The sequence below is a fragment of the Sminthopsis crassicaudata genome, chromosome 1 (assembly GCF_048593235.1).
Source record: "Sminthopsis crassicaudata isolate SCR6 chromosome 1, ASM4859323v1, whole genome shotgun sequence".
Taxonomy (NCBI): domain Eukaryota; kingdom Metazoa; phylum Chordata; class Mammalia; order Dasyuromorphia; family Dasyuridae; genus Sminthopsis; species Sminthopsis crassicaudata.
The window spans coordinates 191,392,102-191,411,534 of NC_133617.1; the positions used below are offsets into that span (position 1 = coordinate 191,392,102).

Genomic DNA, 19,433 nt, shown 5'->3' on the forward strand with positions numbered 1-19,433 from the left:
CAACTTGTCCTATGTATTACTTGAAGATTAATCTTCTTTTAAAATCATTTCTTTCATTCCATTAATGTTCTCAAAAGTCCTCAATGATACTCTATTTTTCTGACTATCACTCCCTCAAGTCTTGTTCTATCTAAACTTTCTATTTACGCTTTAGTTTTATAGTCAAGCCAAGCTCCCTTATTGTACAATGAATCCAATAGTCAGAGTACAGAATGAAAGAATGAGTAAAGGATACAATAAAAGGATCCGAGACCTGAGGAACTAAGTCAAGGCCAAGTACCCAAAGAGAAAAAGATTCAGCAACAGAAGTCTGGATAAACAAAGGAGTCGATAGCAAAGCAGAGACAGGATGACTAAAATCAGATCATAAATTCAACATGGAGGAATATGTCAAGTGTTAAAACTTGGGCTCAAGTAGGATTAAAATCATAAAAAAGCAAGCTTGATAGGTTAGGAAAATATCAGAGGCACAATAGGCATTAAATATAGAATTCAGAGAAATAGTTTAGGCAACTGTGAGTGAGAAAACATTTAGGTGTCCTAGAAAAAGCTGAATTAGTGCACAAGCAAATACTGATGCTAATGATCTCTTACTTGCCAAACCTTTTCTCAATCCCCTCCTTCTGGACCACTCTTCTGTTTTTGACAATGTCAAATGCCTTCTTTCCCTGAATAGTTACTCTCTTCTCTCTAGGTTTCCAAGTTACTATTCTTCTCCTGGTTCTCCTCCTACTTGTGTAACTCTTTAGTCTCCCCCTTGTTGGCTCACATCCAAGTCATGCCTATTAACTATGGGTATCTCTGAAGATTATATTCTAGGATCTCTTTTTTTCTTTTTCACCATCTATACTATATTGTTTAGTGATCTCATTAGCTGCCATGGATTTAATCATCATCTATGTACAAAATTCCCAAATCTATGTATCCCACCCTCACCTTTCTCTCTTGCCTTGTAGTCTGCATTACTATCTTGTGGAAATCTCAAACTTAATATACTAAACCAGAATTCAATTTCTTTCCCCTCAAGTTCTCCTTTCTTCCTAACTTTCCTATTACTGTTGAGGATACCACCATCCTTTCTGTCATCTCAGTCTCAGCCTTGTTGTTATACTTGATTCTTCATTTACATTTATTGCACATACTCAATCTGATGTAATCTTTTGTTTATGACCTTCACATGTATTGTATTTGTCCCCCCTCTCCCCAGTTGCATAGCTGTCACCATGATATACTTCAAAGTTATTACAGTAGTATTCTTGTTAAGTCTCCCAGCCTAACAGCAAGGCAAGAGTGGCTGTTCTTCATGTCTAGAATGCTTTCCCCTTGTCCTCTTAGCCTTCGGTTTTCCTTGATTTCCTTCAAAAATCTCATCTTCTGAAAGAGGCCATTCTCAATTCCTCCCATTACTAGTGAATTTCTTCAGAATTGCCTTCCATTCAAACCTATAATCTTGGATGTGCATAGTTATTTGCATGTTGTATGCCTCCTTAGAACATGAGCTCTTTAGGCAGAATGTTCTGCCTTTGTATCTTCTATACTTAAAATAGTGCCTGGCACACTTAATAAATACTTTCTGATTGACTGAAATTGAGGTATTCTTGTGCCTTAGGCCTTTAAGTTTTATTGAAGCAAAAATAAATATCATCATGGTTAGTCTAGTCCCTTCAAGGTAGCAGCAGTTGGCCAACCCAGAGTATGATGACCAAAAAAAAAATTTTTATGGCATACAAATTTTGAAACAAACTTCTTTTTGTCCCCACATTTTCATCATCTGGAAATCCCTACCTTCTTTATCCTACCTATATCATAATCATAACTATAGATCCTTCAAAAATCCTAGTTCACATTTCAATTCTTCATGAAAGTCTAACACAACACTTTCCTGTGAAATCCACATTTAGCACTTAAGTTATATATAATTCTATATTGGTTTCTGTTTCACAAGTATTAATAGTCCCCTTTCTCCAATAAGAATATAAGCTCCTTTAGGCAACAAATAAATAAATAAATAAACCTTATATGTAATAGAGTATGTGGTATTTATTTAATACAAATATTTAACATTTAATAAATATTTAATAATATTTAATGAGTATTTAATGCTCCTTCATCACATAGGTTGCTCCTTTTAAAGCATGCTGAGCATTTCAACAAGACAACAACAATTAAGAATCTTCCTCTCTTTTTGATTAAGTACAAAGACTTCAAGTTCTACTTTGGTATTTAAAAATATGCTACATCTAAAACCAAGGTTTTAAACAATGTAATATAATGAGAAACAGGAATGAAATAATACATGTAAATGTACTTTTGACCTGTTATTAATCTGCTCCATTCTACATATGCCTTGAGCATTAAAAAATATGATAAAAATAAGTTGTAAGCAAACCCTCAAAAAGCATACATACTAATTAGATCAAACTTCTCAATTTAGTCTTAAGGTATGGGATGGGGAAATGGGGAGTAAAGGAAGAAAAGAAACATCAGTCTTCCCCTCAATAGTATCAGGACATTACATATGGGTTCAGTCTTGTCAAAATTTTTGCATCTGACTTTAAGAAGCATTTTAATTAATGGCCCTATCTTCATTAGATGCTGGAGGTACTCAGCTTCATATACACAAAAGGAAATTTTCAAAATTTATATCCAGCTTCACATTCTTTTGTTGACTCATCTATTTGAAGGAGATTAGCTTTATCTTATATTAAAATACATGCTGAGGGCAGAGAAGACATTTTAATTTTTATATTTCTAGGGCCTCACACATCATAACTACTTAATAAATATTTATGGAAGTGTGGATTAGGAAAAGGATTTTAAGTAAACAGGTTTGGATTTATTTATAAAGGATCAATTTATTTTCTATTGAAATAAATGACCTAGGAAATTTATTTGGCATTCCAGTGTCAAAGAAATACATATTAGCCTTAAAATGAATACTGTCATCATGACAATAAGGAGAGGAGTCAACATAGAAATATTAAGAACACCTTAAGTGTTCTGAAAATCCTAGATCCAAAAGAAAATATGGCTGCAAAGTCCAGAAAAGCCCGATTTTATCAGTCCAACAAATTTCAACTACTTACCAGCCCTCGCTGCAATAAGGTGAGTTGCCTTGTTGGGATCATCTGCATTCAATATCAAATTCTTATTGATCTTAGCTCCAAGTGCTGTTGCATGGTAATGTTCTCGTGTCCTTTCTATTGGATAATTAGTTGGACATACCCCACTAAATATGATGGTAACATCTGCCAACACCTTACTTTTCAGTTCTGGTACTATTTTCCGTATATCAGGTGCTTCTTGGATCTCCTTATTCAGGTATTTATCATACTTTGTATAATAATCATTATGTACACGAACAAGGATCTCTTCAAGATATATGAGATGATCATCTTCATCATTATCTTCTTCTTCCTCCTCCTCTTCTTCCATGCTCTGATCTAAAGACTCACCCACTGTAATCCCAGATTGTTCACTATTCTGTGACTCAGTCTCTGCTTCTTTCTTGTCTGCACAGCCATTTCCCAGATCACAAAGGCCATCTTGTTCATTTTCTTCTGGTACCTCAAGGTCATTGACTTTGCCATGAAGATTTATGCTAGATCCAGACTCTGTAGAATGATTGACTCCAACTGTTTTCTCCCCACTTGTGACTCTGCCATCCTGTTCTTGAGAAGTCTCTTCTTGGGCAGCTTTTGACTTCTTCCAGCTTCTCTTCTCCTCATTTTCACTATCAGATGCAGAAGAAGAAGCAGATTTGCGACCATCTAATTCACTGTTACTTTCACTGTCACTAGAGAGTTCAAAGTCCAAATCATTACCTGCATTGCTTTGGCCAAGATTTTTTTCTGATAATGTTCTATCATCCCTTTCTGAAGAAATCTGGGATTCCTTAGCAGTTATCAGATCATTAGTACTACTTGCATCTGTAATGTGATCAGTGGTACCATGGAAGGACTGTCTTTCATTTGTTTTATCACTAGAACTTAAACACCATTTGGAGGATTCACTGTGTACAACCTTACTACCATTCAATTCCTTTATGGATTTCCCAAGGCCATTACTCTGTTCTTCTACACAAGAAACATTCTTTCCATCTTCAGCATCTTTCAGGGATGTGGTCTGTTCTGAGATTTCAGCTGTTTTAGAAGAATGATTTACTGTATATGTATATAAAAGAAGGGGGGGAAAAAAAGTTCCCACAATTTAAAAAGGCCATAATAAATTAATTTATTTAAAGTAACTTCCCTTCCCATCCCAATCTGCTCATTCATATACTATATACTTAATAAAAGAATTGGGTAATGTTCCCTTATTAAACTGTTATAGTCACCCAACTTGTTCCATTGAAAATTGTATTTATTTTTTAAAATAATATTAAGTACTTTGAATTTTGTACTTTGAAATTTGTATTTATTTTTAAAAATAGTATTAAGGTGTAAAACTTCATAAATTATGCTCCAGTACACTAAATATTATGTGAACAGAGTAAAAGTAAAAAATTTAAGCATTCAAAATTCATCTGATAGTGAATAAGGAATGTATTAATCAGATTTTCAATAATGAATTTTTTCCAAAGAAATTTTAGTTTATAGTCCAAATTTTTTAGTTCTTATTAGGCTAGGGCTTTTGACTACCCAAACTTCTTAGAAAAATTTGCAAAATGCACATTCCTTGTCCCAAACTTAATCCTACAACCAAACAGAGGCATATATATGACTATTTTGAATATGAAGAAACAGTGCCTCTTAAGGAGTAGCAATATATTAACAAATCAGGGCTCTGATGTGCACTGACTGATATTGATTACAAGCCATTTATAACTTAATACAAAAAAAGACTTAGCTAAGCCTGAAACTCAGGACTGTTAAATGACTTGTTTATAGTCAAAATGCAAGTATGTTAGAAATGGAATCAAGATTTAACTCCAAATCTAGTGCTCTCCTCACTTGCCATACTGTTTCTCTCTTTAAAAAATACTGGGGACAAATCTTCACGCCAGAATTAGAATTAGAACTTTTTCCAAATGTGAACTAATAGAAAACCAAAAGTAGAATTAGACACCACTAATTTAATTACAAAAATTTCCTCTAATACTATAGAAAAGCAGCCTTGTATTTTCTATCACCTAAAGTAGATATATAGTCCATAAATATATAGAATTATAAATCAAAATGTAAATTTGCAACTTTTTTGTGAAATGTCACGTTACCCACCTTTCTTTTTCATTTGAGTTTCCCTGGGTCCAGGGGGTGCATTAATATCTCCTATGCCCTGAAAGTATACATATTTCTTTACAGTTATCAAATTGGGCGCAAACTTCCAGACATCTTCTCGGTCATCAATAATGCAAACCATTGAATCTCCACACGGGAAAAGATTTCTAAAAGGAAAAATGTGTCTGAGTACTATTAGCACAATTTTAAAAAACAACTATTGGGTTGATATTTGGACCAAACTTTTATTTTTGGTGAACAGAGATATTTCTCATTCTCTGCTTCTCTCCATAAACACACACACACACACACACACACACACACACACACACACACACACACACACACACACACACACACACACAGAGATTTATATATGTTATTGAGATGGCTGAGAAACACCACCACCAATAAACTGTCATTCTCTGAATAATTTACCAATCTCTCACCAAAGAATCTTCTTTTCAAGTTCTTTATAAAAGACCCAGTACAAAATTTTCCCATTCCCTTAAATTTTTTGAAAATATAAATGTTGTACTTTTTCCTAATGTTTTTGGACTTAAGAGATTCTAATTAAAAGAGAATATATAAGACATAATGTACCTTAAAAATAAAAAAAGTAATGGGTCATCTTTTCTCTTATTGGATTCATGTTTCTATGGGAAGTTTTATCAGTCTTAAAATAGGAATTCAAATCTGATAAGTACAATGACCAAACACAATGCCAGAAGATCCATGATGAAACATGCTACTCATCTGACAGAAAGATAAATAGACTTGGGATACAAAGAGAGAAATTTATTGGATACACTCAATGCAGGAATTAGCTTTGTTCAACTATGTATACTCGTTACAACGTTTTTCTTTTCTTTTCTTTTTTTTTTCCCCATTTTCAATGGTAAGAGGGAGAAAAATGAGAGGGAAAGAAAATTATTTATTTAAAAATTAATTTTTAAAACAATCATTCAAATATCAATCAGAAAGTGTCTATTATAAGAATATACATTTACAATAGATATTAATGAATAAAGAATTTAGTTTTTACCTGTAGCACTAACTTAGATACCTTGATATGAGACATATCTCTTCTCATATCCCTAGTTCCAATAAGGCTTTGAACCCAAGGTAAACTAAGTTTTAGAAAAATGGTTGTGAAGCAGTATTTGGCAAGAAAGCTGTTAAGAAGGTATATAATTCCAACACGGGACCAGTAAGCCAACATTAACCTTTCTAATTTGTCCAACTTTCCCACATATTTCCTTCTTCAAAATGAAGAATGAGCATATCCCAATAGCTCGAGGTTGATTAAAGCCCTACTTTTCTGATTCTGTATGACAAATTTTAAGAGCAACAACCAGGAAAAAAGATCCTGTGAAGATCCTAAAGTAATTAACATGTAAAGGATGGGGGCAAGGGGAGACAGAATGAAGAATAGAAGTCAGCTGCTATTTTTCTTGAGGGAATAAAGCAGGAAGAAAAAGGTACTTGACCTTGGAGAATTTAAGGAAAAATGGTGAAGACTATTCAGTTTTTTTGCATAGAGTGGGGTGGCTCCCTTCTTATGCCAACCTCTAAAATGTTCTTCTTTCATGTCCATATCAATTTACATACCAGGGAAGTGAAGGGAATAAGATTTTATGTGGTACCCCTATGTGCCAAACACTGTGCTGAGCATATTATAAATATCTTCTTATCCTTATCAAAATAATATTGTGATATTATATCAAAATCCTGTCAGATAGATGCTATAATTATCCTCATTTTACAGTTGAGGAAACTAAAGCGAATAGAAGCTAAGTGACTGATCCACTGTCACATAGCTAGTAAGTATCTGAGGCCAAATTTGAACAGTGCTCCAGCATTTAGCATACTGCCAAATACATAGTAGGCACTTAATGTTTACTGATTAACTAATGCCAAGAGAACTTCCTACTGAGAAGAAAGCATGTCCTTTAAATAAATAGGCACTAACTATAGAATCTATTCTAAGATCATTTGTGTTAACAAATTAGGAGAAATTTTAAATCTATTTTATAAATGTAACTTGTGCTTCTGAGTTTCCAAATGACTTCAGATGAAGGTCACCTTGGAACTCCCCTCAGTACCTAGATGCTTCTTATACTGGAATTGTCTCCTCCATTTTAGAAGGACCCAGCCTGGCCAACCTTCATTCTTCTCTTGGCTCTGCTTCTGATTTTCCAAACACCAACACCATGTCCCTGTGTTGGTTATCTTCTACCCTTACCACACTGCTCCTCTGGCTTTTCAGCTCCTTTTTGTATGTGGTCTTCTTTCACTAAAATGCAAGCCCCTTTGGCTATTGGGTATTCCTAGTATTTTGCAAGGCACCTGGCATATAGTAATAATAAACACTTTTCTCCTTATCTATTTTCTTAGTATAAAATACGGAACCTTACCCAAGGGTGATTTAAATGGGTCTGTCTAATTGTAAATCAGGACAGGGCAAGAATATAAATATTGGCATTATCCATAACACTCTACCTAATGTCAATATTTAAGGAAAAAGCAAGAAACTTCTGATGAGGGTTTTTCAAAGATAAATTTTTGAGATAGAATCTCAAATACTTTTAGGGAATAAATAGCATTACTTAAAATATAAAAACAAAAACAAAAAACCAACAACTTCTGTGCAAACACAGAAGAACTCTGGAATGAAACAGGTAAGTAAACAGGATCAAATAGAACAAGGAGTAAACTCAAAGCACAGAATAGAAAAATAAAAAGATATATGAGGAATGAAGAGATTGATAAGGTAAGTGATGATTTTTTTTTCATGCCACTGCTAGTTAACATATTGGTTCCTTGAAAAATGAAAATCATAGAGCTTAGCTATAAATATAGGAAATTTAAAAATCGGAGCCTTAACAAAATAGCTTTGCTCATATATTTAGGGTCAAATTTGTAGGATTTATATTTGTGCAGACTTGCAGTCCTTTTCCTTCCCCTGCAATCTGTAACTCTTCTTTTTCTACTCTTTAGTGCCTATTCTCATCATTTAACATCCCCCTTCTCTGCTTTAATGTTCCCTTCATCCTCCACTGTTCTCTATTTTCCCACATCTGACTTTCACATTTTAGTCTTCATATACCATCCACTTGCACTGTTCTCAGGACTTTATGCTAGGCACATTACAGAAAAAAAAAAAAATGAACATAAATATTCTTAGAATTAGGAATGTAGATTAGAACACAAAGCCCTTTAAGAAAAAAAAAAAAAAAATTCCACAGAACTGCAGAAATATTGCAATGAACTCTCATCTGTGACCACCACTACTATTACTAGTATCACCACTATTTTTGAATGCAGAGTGACCTCTGGGAAGAGACCAAAAAGAAGAGAAAAAGCAAAAGACAAAATCTAAAGATATTGTGAAATATGAAATAATTCATTTATGTAATATTTTAAGGTTTACAAAGTACTTTACTAGCAATTCTGAAAGGAGATATGTAGTATTATTAGGCCCATTTTACAGATGATAAAATTGAAAGTACAAAGACAGGAAGAGAACTTAGAAAAAAAATCCACTACAACTAGAGTTCCATGAGTACTAACTTCTGGTTAAGTATTAATAGTAAGAATAATTATTTTTTTTTTCCCTATCAGAATACAAAGTTGTTAATTGTTTTTCAAAATTAAATCAAATGTAATAAATGAGGGGACAGATTAAATGAAAACATAACCCAATGCTTCTTAAAATGCAAATTTTATGATACAGATTTTGCAACCAAGTATTCTTCTGTTCTTAAGAGAAAAAAAAATCTCTAAAATGATTATAAAGTGTATATACATACAGTCATATACATACCTAAGGTTTCCTGTTTTAGAAAATGGGTCAATACACTCATCTCTTGATAATATTCGATGAGAAAATAGCTTCTTTTCGGGGTCTAAAAAACCTTTTGAAAGGAGGAGAAAAAAAAAAAAAAAGCCAAGTTAAAATATTTCTAAATTTCATTTCATGTAGAATTTTGCTAGAGAAAAAAAGCATTATGGTGAAAAGAAATAACTTATATGTACTTTCAGATAAAACTGTCACTAAATAGGTTTTCTCACTTTTCAGGTTTTAATGCATACCCCATTAGAATATGAAGGGAGGTGAAGCAGCTAGATGGCACAGTAAATAGATAGAGCACCAGCCCTGGAGTCAGGAGGACCTGAGTTCAAATCTGACCTCAAATACTTAATACTTCTGAGCTGTGTGACCCTGGGCAAGTCATTAACTCCAATTGCTTCAGCCAAAAGAGGGAGAGAGGGAGGGAGGGAGAGAGAGAGGGAGGGAGGGAAGGAGGGAAGGGAGGGAAGGAGGAAGGGAGGGAGAGAGGGAGGGAGGAAAGAAGGAAGGAAGGAAGAAAGGAACTATCTCCAGAATTTAGCTTACTCCTCAAAGGCTATTCAGGTAATAATTGGACTTGATGGCCCAATAGGTCACTTCAAAGCTGTGCTATTTCATGTAGAGCCATATTCATTTTATTCCAGAAATGTTGATCTAAGTGTCTAAGCAAATGTCCTTTAATTTATACGCATTTTTACAGCTTTTTAAAAGTTTAGGCACTGGGCAACTCATTTGTTCTTATAGTAGAATTTCTTGATTCAAGTATAAAAAAAAATTTCTTCCAAAAAGCAAATATTATCTATCAGTGTAACGTTAACTCTATTTCTTCTAAGTTATGAACTGATAGAGTCCAATGAATGCATCTAGTAGTATCTTGGCTAACTATCCCTCTCACTCCAACTCCAGCAAAGCTACTAAAATTAAACCTGTTAATTCTTAAGTGATTCCAAAGAAGAATTATAGTTTGGACCATCCCAGGAAGCCAGGTGAGTACTAGGGTCTAGTCTGGGTAAGCTTAGGAGGTCTTTAACGGAACTGAATTCCAAAGATAAAAACTCTTGTGGCTAAGTTAAATTTAAACCTACTAAGAAATAAGAGCCATAAATATATTAAGAGAGGGACTAAAATAAATTCAAGCATAAAAGGGATTGAAATACTTTTTTTCCCCCCATTTGTTAGGCAACTAGGATTAAATGACTTGCCCAGGGTCACACAGCTAGGAAGTGTTAAGGGCTCCTGATTCCAGGGCTGGTGTTCTAACCACTGTACCATCTAGCTGCCCTCTTCAAACACTCTTTAAAAGTACTAACATTTTAAATTTTTTTAAGCAAAACACTTAATTAAGAGGCTTTCTACAAAACCATTAGACAGCTTACAAAATTTATAATACAAAGTATTTAGCATAAAATCAAGGCTCTAAGTATAGTTCTACATTAAACAATAATTTTAATGGTTTGCCTTGATCATAACAGATGAATGCTATATATTGGATTAGAGAAAAGTATATATCAAGAGTTTTGTGTAATCTCTTTTTTAAACCTTTTAAAATAGACATATTTGATGATTTTTCTGCAACAGATTAATGCCTTTTAATTTTGATCTCAATTTCATGAAATGAATCAAAATATAAAATATTTTCTCATAAATCATTTTTATGGCCAACACTGCCATCAAGTGTTCAGCATTGCTACAGCAAAAGTAACTTCTATTTTACATATTCCATAAAGTGACTACCAAAAAAAAAAATCTGAAAGGATATTTGCCTAAGCAATCACAAGAAAATATAAAATATTCAGTGTTAGCACTGAACCATCTAATGGTCTGCCTGGTAAAACAGATTTATTCACAGAAGGAAGTACTAGGGTGATTAAAAATAATAATAATAATCCTGCCAAAACATCCTTCAGTGTAGTTCTAAAAATATTTCCAACTAAGGAAAATAGATATATTTATACACTCAAGATTTCTACTCCATCAGTATTGTTGTAATAAATCTGATTATGGTCCCAAAGTCCAAAATGATTAGGAATAAGCAACTCAAAGTCAAAAATATAGCAAGTGGCAACTATGTTAATTGTCAAAGTAGCTACTCTAACATGAGATTGATCCTTATGTTACACAGGGTGTCCCAAAAATCTTCATGCAGTCTTTATCTTTAAGCTTTAAGTGTTCAATACTACACAAACACTTTTGGGATACCCTGGATCTCACTGAAGCTGAGTACTAAAACAGAAAATAACACATAATATAAGACAGTAAGGGATTTGCTGGCGTCCTTAGTCATTCTGGTTATCATAAGGATTTAATCAGCATAGTTTTAAGAAAGGTAAAAAAAATGTTATAATTTTCATCTATTTACTTGATCATTACAAAACCCAGGGAAATTCTTAAACAGTATTTGAAGAATGATAATAAACCAGGAGATACCATAATGTAATACAACAAAGAACAATGAATGTGCTGGCAAAGACCTAGGTTCAAATCTCATCTCTGACACTGACACTTTGGATAAGGCATTACCCAGTCTGGAAACCTTAAGTGAGCCTGCATGTAAAGTAAGAGGGCTGGACTAAGTAGAACTCAAATCCCTAACAAGCCTTAATTTCCATGACCCATATCCTAGATCAAGTTATTAAAATAAAAATAGTTGTTCCCATTATGTCAAATTAAGCAAAATGTTTCACAGCTTCTTAATCATACTGCTTACCTGCAATGGTATGTGCATAAAGCCTGCTACCAAAGGTGAAAACATGCAATTCGTATAGTTTGGCAATCTTTTCTAGGAATTCCTTGCAATGAGGACGTAAACGAGTATGTAGCATAGGTTCACCTCGACCTAACTGAAAATGAAATATACCCTAAGAAGAAAGAAGACAAACGTATGAAAGAACAAATCATCTTAAGGAATGATAGAATAACAACTTTTATCCTTATATTCTCAAATCATTAAAAAAGTAAAAATAAAAATAAATTTTCTCATCATTAGTCTCAGAGACAATACCTTTAACACCAATCTTGATCTGGAACCCATTTGTTCTTAATGTACATAATATTAGAACTCCAAATTATTGGTTACAATGACCCAAGTTATTGGCTTATTACCATTTACTAGTTGCCCATGCTATGATTTAAAAGACTTTATAAATGGTTTCAGAAATAACATTATGAATAATAAGCAGGTATTCATGCCAAAATATCTGCTATGTATGCATCTCATGTAACAATTTGCTCTTCTTTTGAGTTCTCTTCCCATCTACAGATATACAATGATGTGATTATTTAAGTTACAGAATTTTAATCCCTTATGACTTTGAATTAAAAGTTAAAATTTCTCTTAAAAAATTCTATGTAAAGGTAGTTGTTTTCTTCATACTATAGTTATTTGAAAACAGAAGACATGATTCACATGATACTTGAATAAACTGATAAATGTAATTACCAAGCTACTGAAAAACAGAATGAGTGTTAGTTGTAATGACTGCACATACATAAAATGCTTGTTTTCTTTTTGCTTGAAAAGTTCCAAGGACATAATATGTACAATAATTTTACTAATTGAAGAGGCTTAAGTTATTAAAGGATGAATTGCAAAAAGAATTTTTTTAAAGAAATGCAGTTTTAACTTTTAAAAAAAAATAGGTAAGCATACAGAAAGAAGTCTTATAAGACCAGTTTTAATAGGTAATTAAGACTCATTTGTGACTAGCATTATCATTGTGCTTTTATGTAAATTGTCAATATGTTAATATTTCTTCGAAGTTAAATAGAATTTTTCTTTACAATTCTGTTTAGGACATTAACTTATTCATTGTAATTGAAACTGGGCAAATTTCAGCATAGATCTATTTAAATGAATACAAACTAAAAATCTATAAAAATGTAAGTGTGAAATTAATCAAGTTTTACTATATGTAGTCCCCCCCCCCAAAAAAAAAAAACAACACACCTGTAAAGGTAAAATACTTAAATATATAAGCGTGCAAATTTGTGATCGGAATATAGCTCTGTTATTTTAAAACAAATGCTGCCTACTAAAAGCAAAGTTTCATTGTTGGCCATTTATTGAGAGATGTCATTATTTTTCTGGGAACTATTTAGTATTCCTGGCCAATAATTAACTTGATGATTATTCTTGTAACCACCTACTTCTAACTTTGTCTTGATTAAAATACAGTTCTACAAATGTTACAATCCTTCTCAATGCTTTAATTCTTAAAAATTCCACAATACAGCAAACAACATCATTGTTTGCTGCAGAATAAGAACATGCTTCTTTTTTTCCAACACATTTTCAAATATCACTCCCCATATGAAAGCCATTTTAAGATGCGAATGACTACAGAATAAATTCCAAATTTAGAATAACAATCAGTATTGTCCAAAGATTCTACTTTATAAGTGACCTACAGCTTCCAATATTCACTAAATGTGGTGTTTCATCATTTTACTTGGAAGACTTTTGGTGAGGAAGGAGCCACTATCGCCAGGGGTAACACTGTACACCACCTATCCCTCTAAAAGCCACATTCTGGATCTCAAGCCAAAATCGACTTCTACCATTTCCGCCCTTATTAGGCATGTCCTTAAAGATCTTCTAGCCCCAAATTATCTTTCCAAGACAAACTCCTTCTACTTAACTAGCTACAATCCTTGGCTTTGGCCAGATTGGTGTACTAATTGACTATGTTAGCTCATAATGACTTCTTTTACCTTTGAATCTTCTTTTCACTTACTGTTATAATGCCATGTTAATTATTCTTAAATGCATCTTATCTTGTCTTTTCAACTAAGATATAAGATAGACTATCATATGCTTCTTGATATCCCAAATTAACACTAAGAATGCATTCCATGTTGTAGACAAGGAAAAACAAGTGTCAAACTTGACTAAACTTAAATGCAAAAGGAACTGCCTTATCTTTAGTAGTCAAGTCATTGTAGTAAAAAAAAAAAAAAAAAAAAACCCTAATATAAATCTATTTTGACAAAATATATAATTCTGGATGCATTTAAAATATATCCAGTATAATCCAACCAGACATGTTCCTTGCCTTGAAAGTATACATATTTTTAAGGGATCTAGTTAGTTCTATAAACAGGACAAAGGAAAAAAATGGAAAAAAAAAATTAAAAAATAAAAAAGATAAAATATAAAAGACTTATTCTATCCAGAGAGAGCTAGAAAACATTTCAATAAAACAAAGAATAATTGCTGAATTACTTGTTACATATATCATATCATTTACTTTGTTTGACATTTGTTGACAGTGTTGCTCTGTAGTATGTATTAACGTTTGATCCAAATCGACCATGAGGACTAGCTTTCTGTTTCGGTGTAGTCGTTGCTGATCTTCTCTGCCTAGTTGTTCAGCTTGCTGAAATAAAGAACAAAATAAATCACAAACTAAAAGCCCTCAGTTCAAAAAGAGATTCAACCCTTTTAAAAACCTAGCAGACAGCAGCAGAAAGCTGACTAATATTTTAAAAACAGACCTCAGTTTTAAATAATAATAATCCTAGAACAAAAGAACTTAGAACAAAGAGCATATATTTTAAGTAGGACAACCCATCTAATAAAATTTGTATTTAGAAGTGTTAGTAAATGCATTAAGTACAAAATCTATACTAAATATGATGATAGTTTTCTTATAACTTCAAATACTGTAACTAAAGTATAATAAGTCATATCTACCATACGACAGTATAATCTATCCCTGAGCAAATGTTCTCTTCAGAAATAAGGTACTATAACAAGTGAGTTACTTTTTTTTTTTACTGGAAAAGACAATTCAGGAGTAGTTTAAACACTACAAGGAGAAGATGTCAATGGGTTGTAATTTGTACCAGTGGAATGAGTACCCATACCACACTGAAATAGACAAAATATTGACACTGACTGCTGTTAGTAGGTCATAATTTCTTATGACATGAAACTTTCCCTCTTCCTTCTTTAATCTTCCTTAGAATTTATTTTTCCCCATTCCTTTTTCATTTTCTTCACTATACTACATGTTTTTCAAGAGAAAGAGCATATCAAGAAAAACTACTAAATGGAGGAAAGTAATCAATAAGGAAATTTTTGGCATTATAAAATTTGTAGAGAATAAAAATGGAATACAAAGTTGTTTCTTAATCTTATAATGGGAAAACATTAGAAAAAGACAGAAATATATAACATTTCCTTTTGAAGATACTAAATTTGAACTTAGCCTTAGAATTCATTCTCTCTCTCTCTCTCTCTCTCTCTCTCTCTCTCTCTCTCTCTCTCTCTTACACACACACACACACACACACACACACACACACACACACCCCACTTCAAATCTTCTGCCTTTAAGATGTAGTAGGGGAAAAAAAATAAATAGATATTGAAAACAGTTTCTGTACAAAAGAATATTTTATCTCTTTTGGATATCCTATTTGAATAGTCACTTTAATGATTAAACTCTAATATTTTGCCTTAATAACTGTATCTTGAAGAGAGAAAATTTCAAAAGGTACAAAATTGTTTTCCCAACATGTCCTATATCACTTTTTAAAATTTTGAAGAGCTTGATGGCTGTTAATGAACATGTCCTAAATTAAAACTAAAAGGAAGGGCAAATAATATTGGAGAGTGACAGAAAAAAACAAAATGGTAATCAAAATACCCCCCCAAAAATTGCTAAGACAATCCAAAAATCAAAAACATTAACTAAATGAGACTTACTCTGTGCCATTTAAATCTCTAAAGCAGATTCTATTTGTGAGTTATAATTGAACCAATAGTGGATTTTAAATAAAGTAAAATAAGAAGGCAGAGGAAATGGTTCTTTTATCATGACAGAAAGCAAAAGTCAAATGTGACAATAATATTACATACTGCTTCTTACTCGATACAGAAAAAAACATTTTAATCCCTACAATGATTAACTTGGCCATTTATTAATACTTCAGTAAAATTTTGTTGTTTAAGTACAGAATGCTCTTTGGAAAAAAGAAAAGTGAGAGAATTATACCCCAGTAAGCCGACTTTGTATGAATCTAATAAATTGGTTGGAAAAAAAAAGATTTTCAGTTAACATTAACATAGAAAATTTTTGAATAAAAGAAAGATAATTTTATATCTGTGGCCCTTCCCACACTCCCCTCCAAGTAGGCTGGGTTACATGAAACATAAATTCCCCTCATTTTTAAAAAAAGAAAAATCCTCCAAAATCTTCTATTTTACCCCCAAGTGGCTAAACTTACCTCAGAGCTAACCATCAATTCTGGCACACTGTGCACCATGGAGACAGTTGCTGTGGATAATGGCACTTGCTGTTTTCCATTCTTACTTTGTAACCTTTGGTTAGACATCGAGGGGGAAAAAAATCTAGTTTCAATAAAACACATTTCAATACTATTGAACTACATGCAGAAAAGCTGCAACTTACACACAATAAAAATCACTACAGAGTTTTAGGATTTACTTTTGCATATCATATTTGAAGAGTTGTTTTAAATATAGGACTACTAAAATGGACTGAAAGTTAGAAAAATAAAAGCGGAAATAATGAACTAATTAACTATTTCTACAATTCTTTATGAAAATTAAACTATGGAAATTAAACCTGAAAAACATAAAATTAGATCTTAAGATAACTCAAACTATAAGCAGTTAAAAAAAAAAAAAAAAAAAAAAAAAAAAAAAAAAGCTTTTAACCAGATAAACCATTTTGATTTTATATATAAAATGGGACAATCAATTTGATTTTAATGATTCTTTTTATTCCAAATTGTTTAAAAGTATATTATTGGGGCATCTGGGTGACATAATGGTTATAGCACCAGCTCTAAAGTCAAAAGGACTTGAGTTCAAATCTGGTCTCAGACACTTAATACTTCCTAGCTGTGTGACCCTGGGCGAGTCACTTAACCTCAATTGCCTCAGCAAAAAAAAAAAAAAAAAAAAAAAAAAAAAAAAAAGGTACATTATAATACAAGCATCTGTTGCACCTTAGATGTTTCCTAATAACACAAGAATAGACATATTGTGTTATGTGCTGAGAAAACAAATTAGAATTTTTTATTATACTTCTAAATGTATCTAACTTTTTCACTTTATTGGGCTAAGATAAGTCCATTTGTCAGAAAGATTTCATTATGACAGAATTTATGGGAACAGATGAAACACTTTATGGGAAACAATGTATTTGTTCTTAATTTGCTCAGTATATGAAAGATATTAAAGGATCATAATGCTTACCTAATTTTTATACTACCAGGTTTAAGTATTTTAAACATTCCCTTTTAAGTTTTCAATAAAATTTAGCACTTCAACTTCTCCTTCAGAGTACCTACAAATCTAATACATTTCTGCATTACTACATTGCATGTCACATCAGGAAAAAAACAATCTAGACTATCCAGCACATAAAAATTAAGCAGCCTGCAACACTGGAGAAAATCCACAGGTGTTAATTTTTCCAAATATTTCCCTCACTAATCCCCTTCAAAATGCTTTGATTACATAAAAGACAATGGATGTTCTATGTTCTTTTGTTCTCTTCTCTCTTTTACAGTATAATTGTACCTGAGCAAGTCATATTGTCCTATCATTACGAATTCTCTAGAAAAATTTTAGTGTTGAAAAACTGGGAGAAAAAGGCTAATATTCTTCCAACTTCAGAGATTTGTTCCCACTACAAGCAACTATTCTATTATGTACTATTTCGTCCAAACTATTTTGTCACATAAAATTTAGTTCAATGCTCTAAACAAAGTAGGCATAAGAAACACAATGCTCCTGACATTCTCTCATTATTCTCAATATTCTGGATGAAGTTATTCACCTATGTGAATGAGGAATTAGAAATTTTCTAAATGTTTTAACAAAGGACATGTGTCTGCCTAATGTATTTATTAATCCCAATATGCTCGATCCTCAAATATAGAATCAAAATATTTTTCTTAGTTTGTAAGGTAACAAGTTAGGAATAGTATAAATATACACATTTGAATATGCATTAAAATTCTCCTTTATGTTTGATGTTTTTGTAGTTGAAATTGTTTACATGGAAATCAAATTAAAATAGCTAAGGAATAAGATTTTTTTTTAAACCAATGTAACAGACTTGGTAAAATATCCGTAGCTTTATAGATTTTTTGCTATGCTTGCTTTTTATTCATCTAAAGAAAAATTAAATCTTCATCATTCAGTCCTGAACCTGAAGACGGCAGATAAACATGTACCTATTTAATCTGTGCTTGCTCCTCTTGGAGCTTTTAGCTTTTGGCATACACAATTCAAAGCTTTTTATATCTGTCACTCATCATGTTCACTTTTAGAGAAACTATAAGGTCAAGTACTTTACTTTCTTAATTAGATTTATGTGCCTTCAAGCTAACAATTAAAAATATAAAAGGAGCCAATTTTAATATAATTAAACGAAAAGTCTTAAATTTGAAGGTAATATCAGGTAAATATCAAATGCTAAATAGGAGTACAAGAGAGATCCAAGTTAGGTTTCTTTATTTTCGTTATTACACTGTAATTACAATAGTACAAATATATTTTCTTCTTCCCCATTTAATCTGTTTATTTTCAAACAAATGTTGCTTATTTTTCATCTACAATTATACTTACTGTGTTAAGTCTTGACCACATTCAGCACATAAACCTTTCATAACTACTGGGTGGCTACATCCTTCTAATCTCACCAGAACACCTCTGCAAAAGAAAATGGCATGAAACATTACAACAATATAATGAACACAAACCGTAGATTAAGGGTAAAGCACCCTTGAGTGGAAGATTTTTTTAAATCCTACCTCTAGTGAACTAGTTGGCTATGAGTAAATCATTAATCTCAGTTTTTCTATTTGTATAATTGAGATAATATTTATGCTACCTAATTTATACATTGTAAAGGAAAACATTTAGAGTTCTATAAAATATAAGCTTATATATCATTAAGCTACTCTTAGGATATGCCACATAATACTACATCAACAATAGAAAGCAAGGCAAAATACCTCAACTGTTTACAGAGGAGAATTTTATAGAATAACTGTTACTTCAACACATGAAATATGTTTGGGATTGCCTGTCATCTAGGGGAGGGAATAGAGGGAAGAAGGGGAAAATTTGGAAAAATGAATACAAGGGATAATGTTATTTAAAAAATTACTCATGCATATATACTGTGAAAAAAAATTATAATTATGAAATTAAAAAAAAAAAAAGAATAACTGTTACTTCCAGTTTGTTTAAAAGACTTTTGGACAAAACCTTTGATTTTACTCATACAGAAAACTTCTGGAGAAAAAACTACCAATACAGATCAGCAACTTTTCTGTAATTTATAGACTTAGATGTTTCAAATATAGTAGTGCATTTG

The 19,433-nt window shown here is 32.1% G+C and overlaps 1 protein-coding gene across 4 annotated transcripts in view; it reads right to left on the reverse strand.

Moving 5' to 3' along the window:
- CTDP1 (CTD phosphatase subunit 1) overlaps positions 1-19,433 on the reverse strand; it is a 141,253-nt gene that overhangs the window by 103,066 nt on the left and 18,754 nt on the right. For 3 of the 4 annotated variants that reach the window (XM_074273424.1, XM_074273448.1, XM_074273441.1), the window contains exons 2-8: positions 18,680-18,763; positions 16,303-16,396; positions 14,319-14,447; positions 11,780-11,930; positions 9,046-9,136; positions 5,220-5,386; positions 3,087-4,163 (exon numbers count right to left, since the gene is read on the reverse strand). In XM_074273424.1, coding sequence (XP_074129525.1) covers positions 3,087-4,163; positions 5,220-5,386; positions 9,046-9,136; positions 11,780-11,930; positions 14,319-14,447; positions 16,303-16,396; positions 18,680-18,763 — 1,793 coding nt within the window. The remainder of the gene's footprint in view (positions 1-3,086; positions 4,164-5,219; positions 5,387-9,045; positions 9,137-11,779; positions 11,931-14,318; positions 14,448-16,302; positions 16,397-18,679; positions 18,764-19,433) is intronic. The other variant, XM_074273432.1, reaches the window with a different exon arrangement.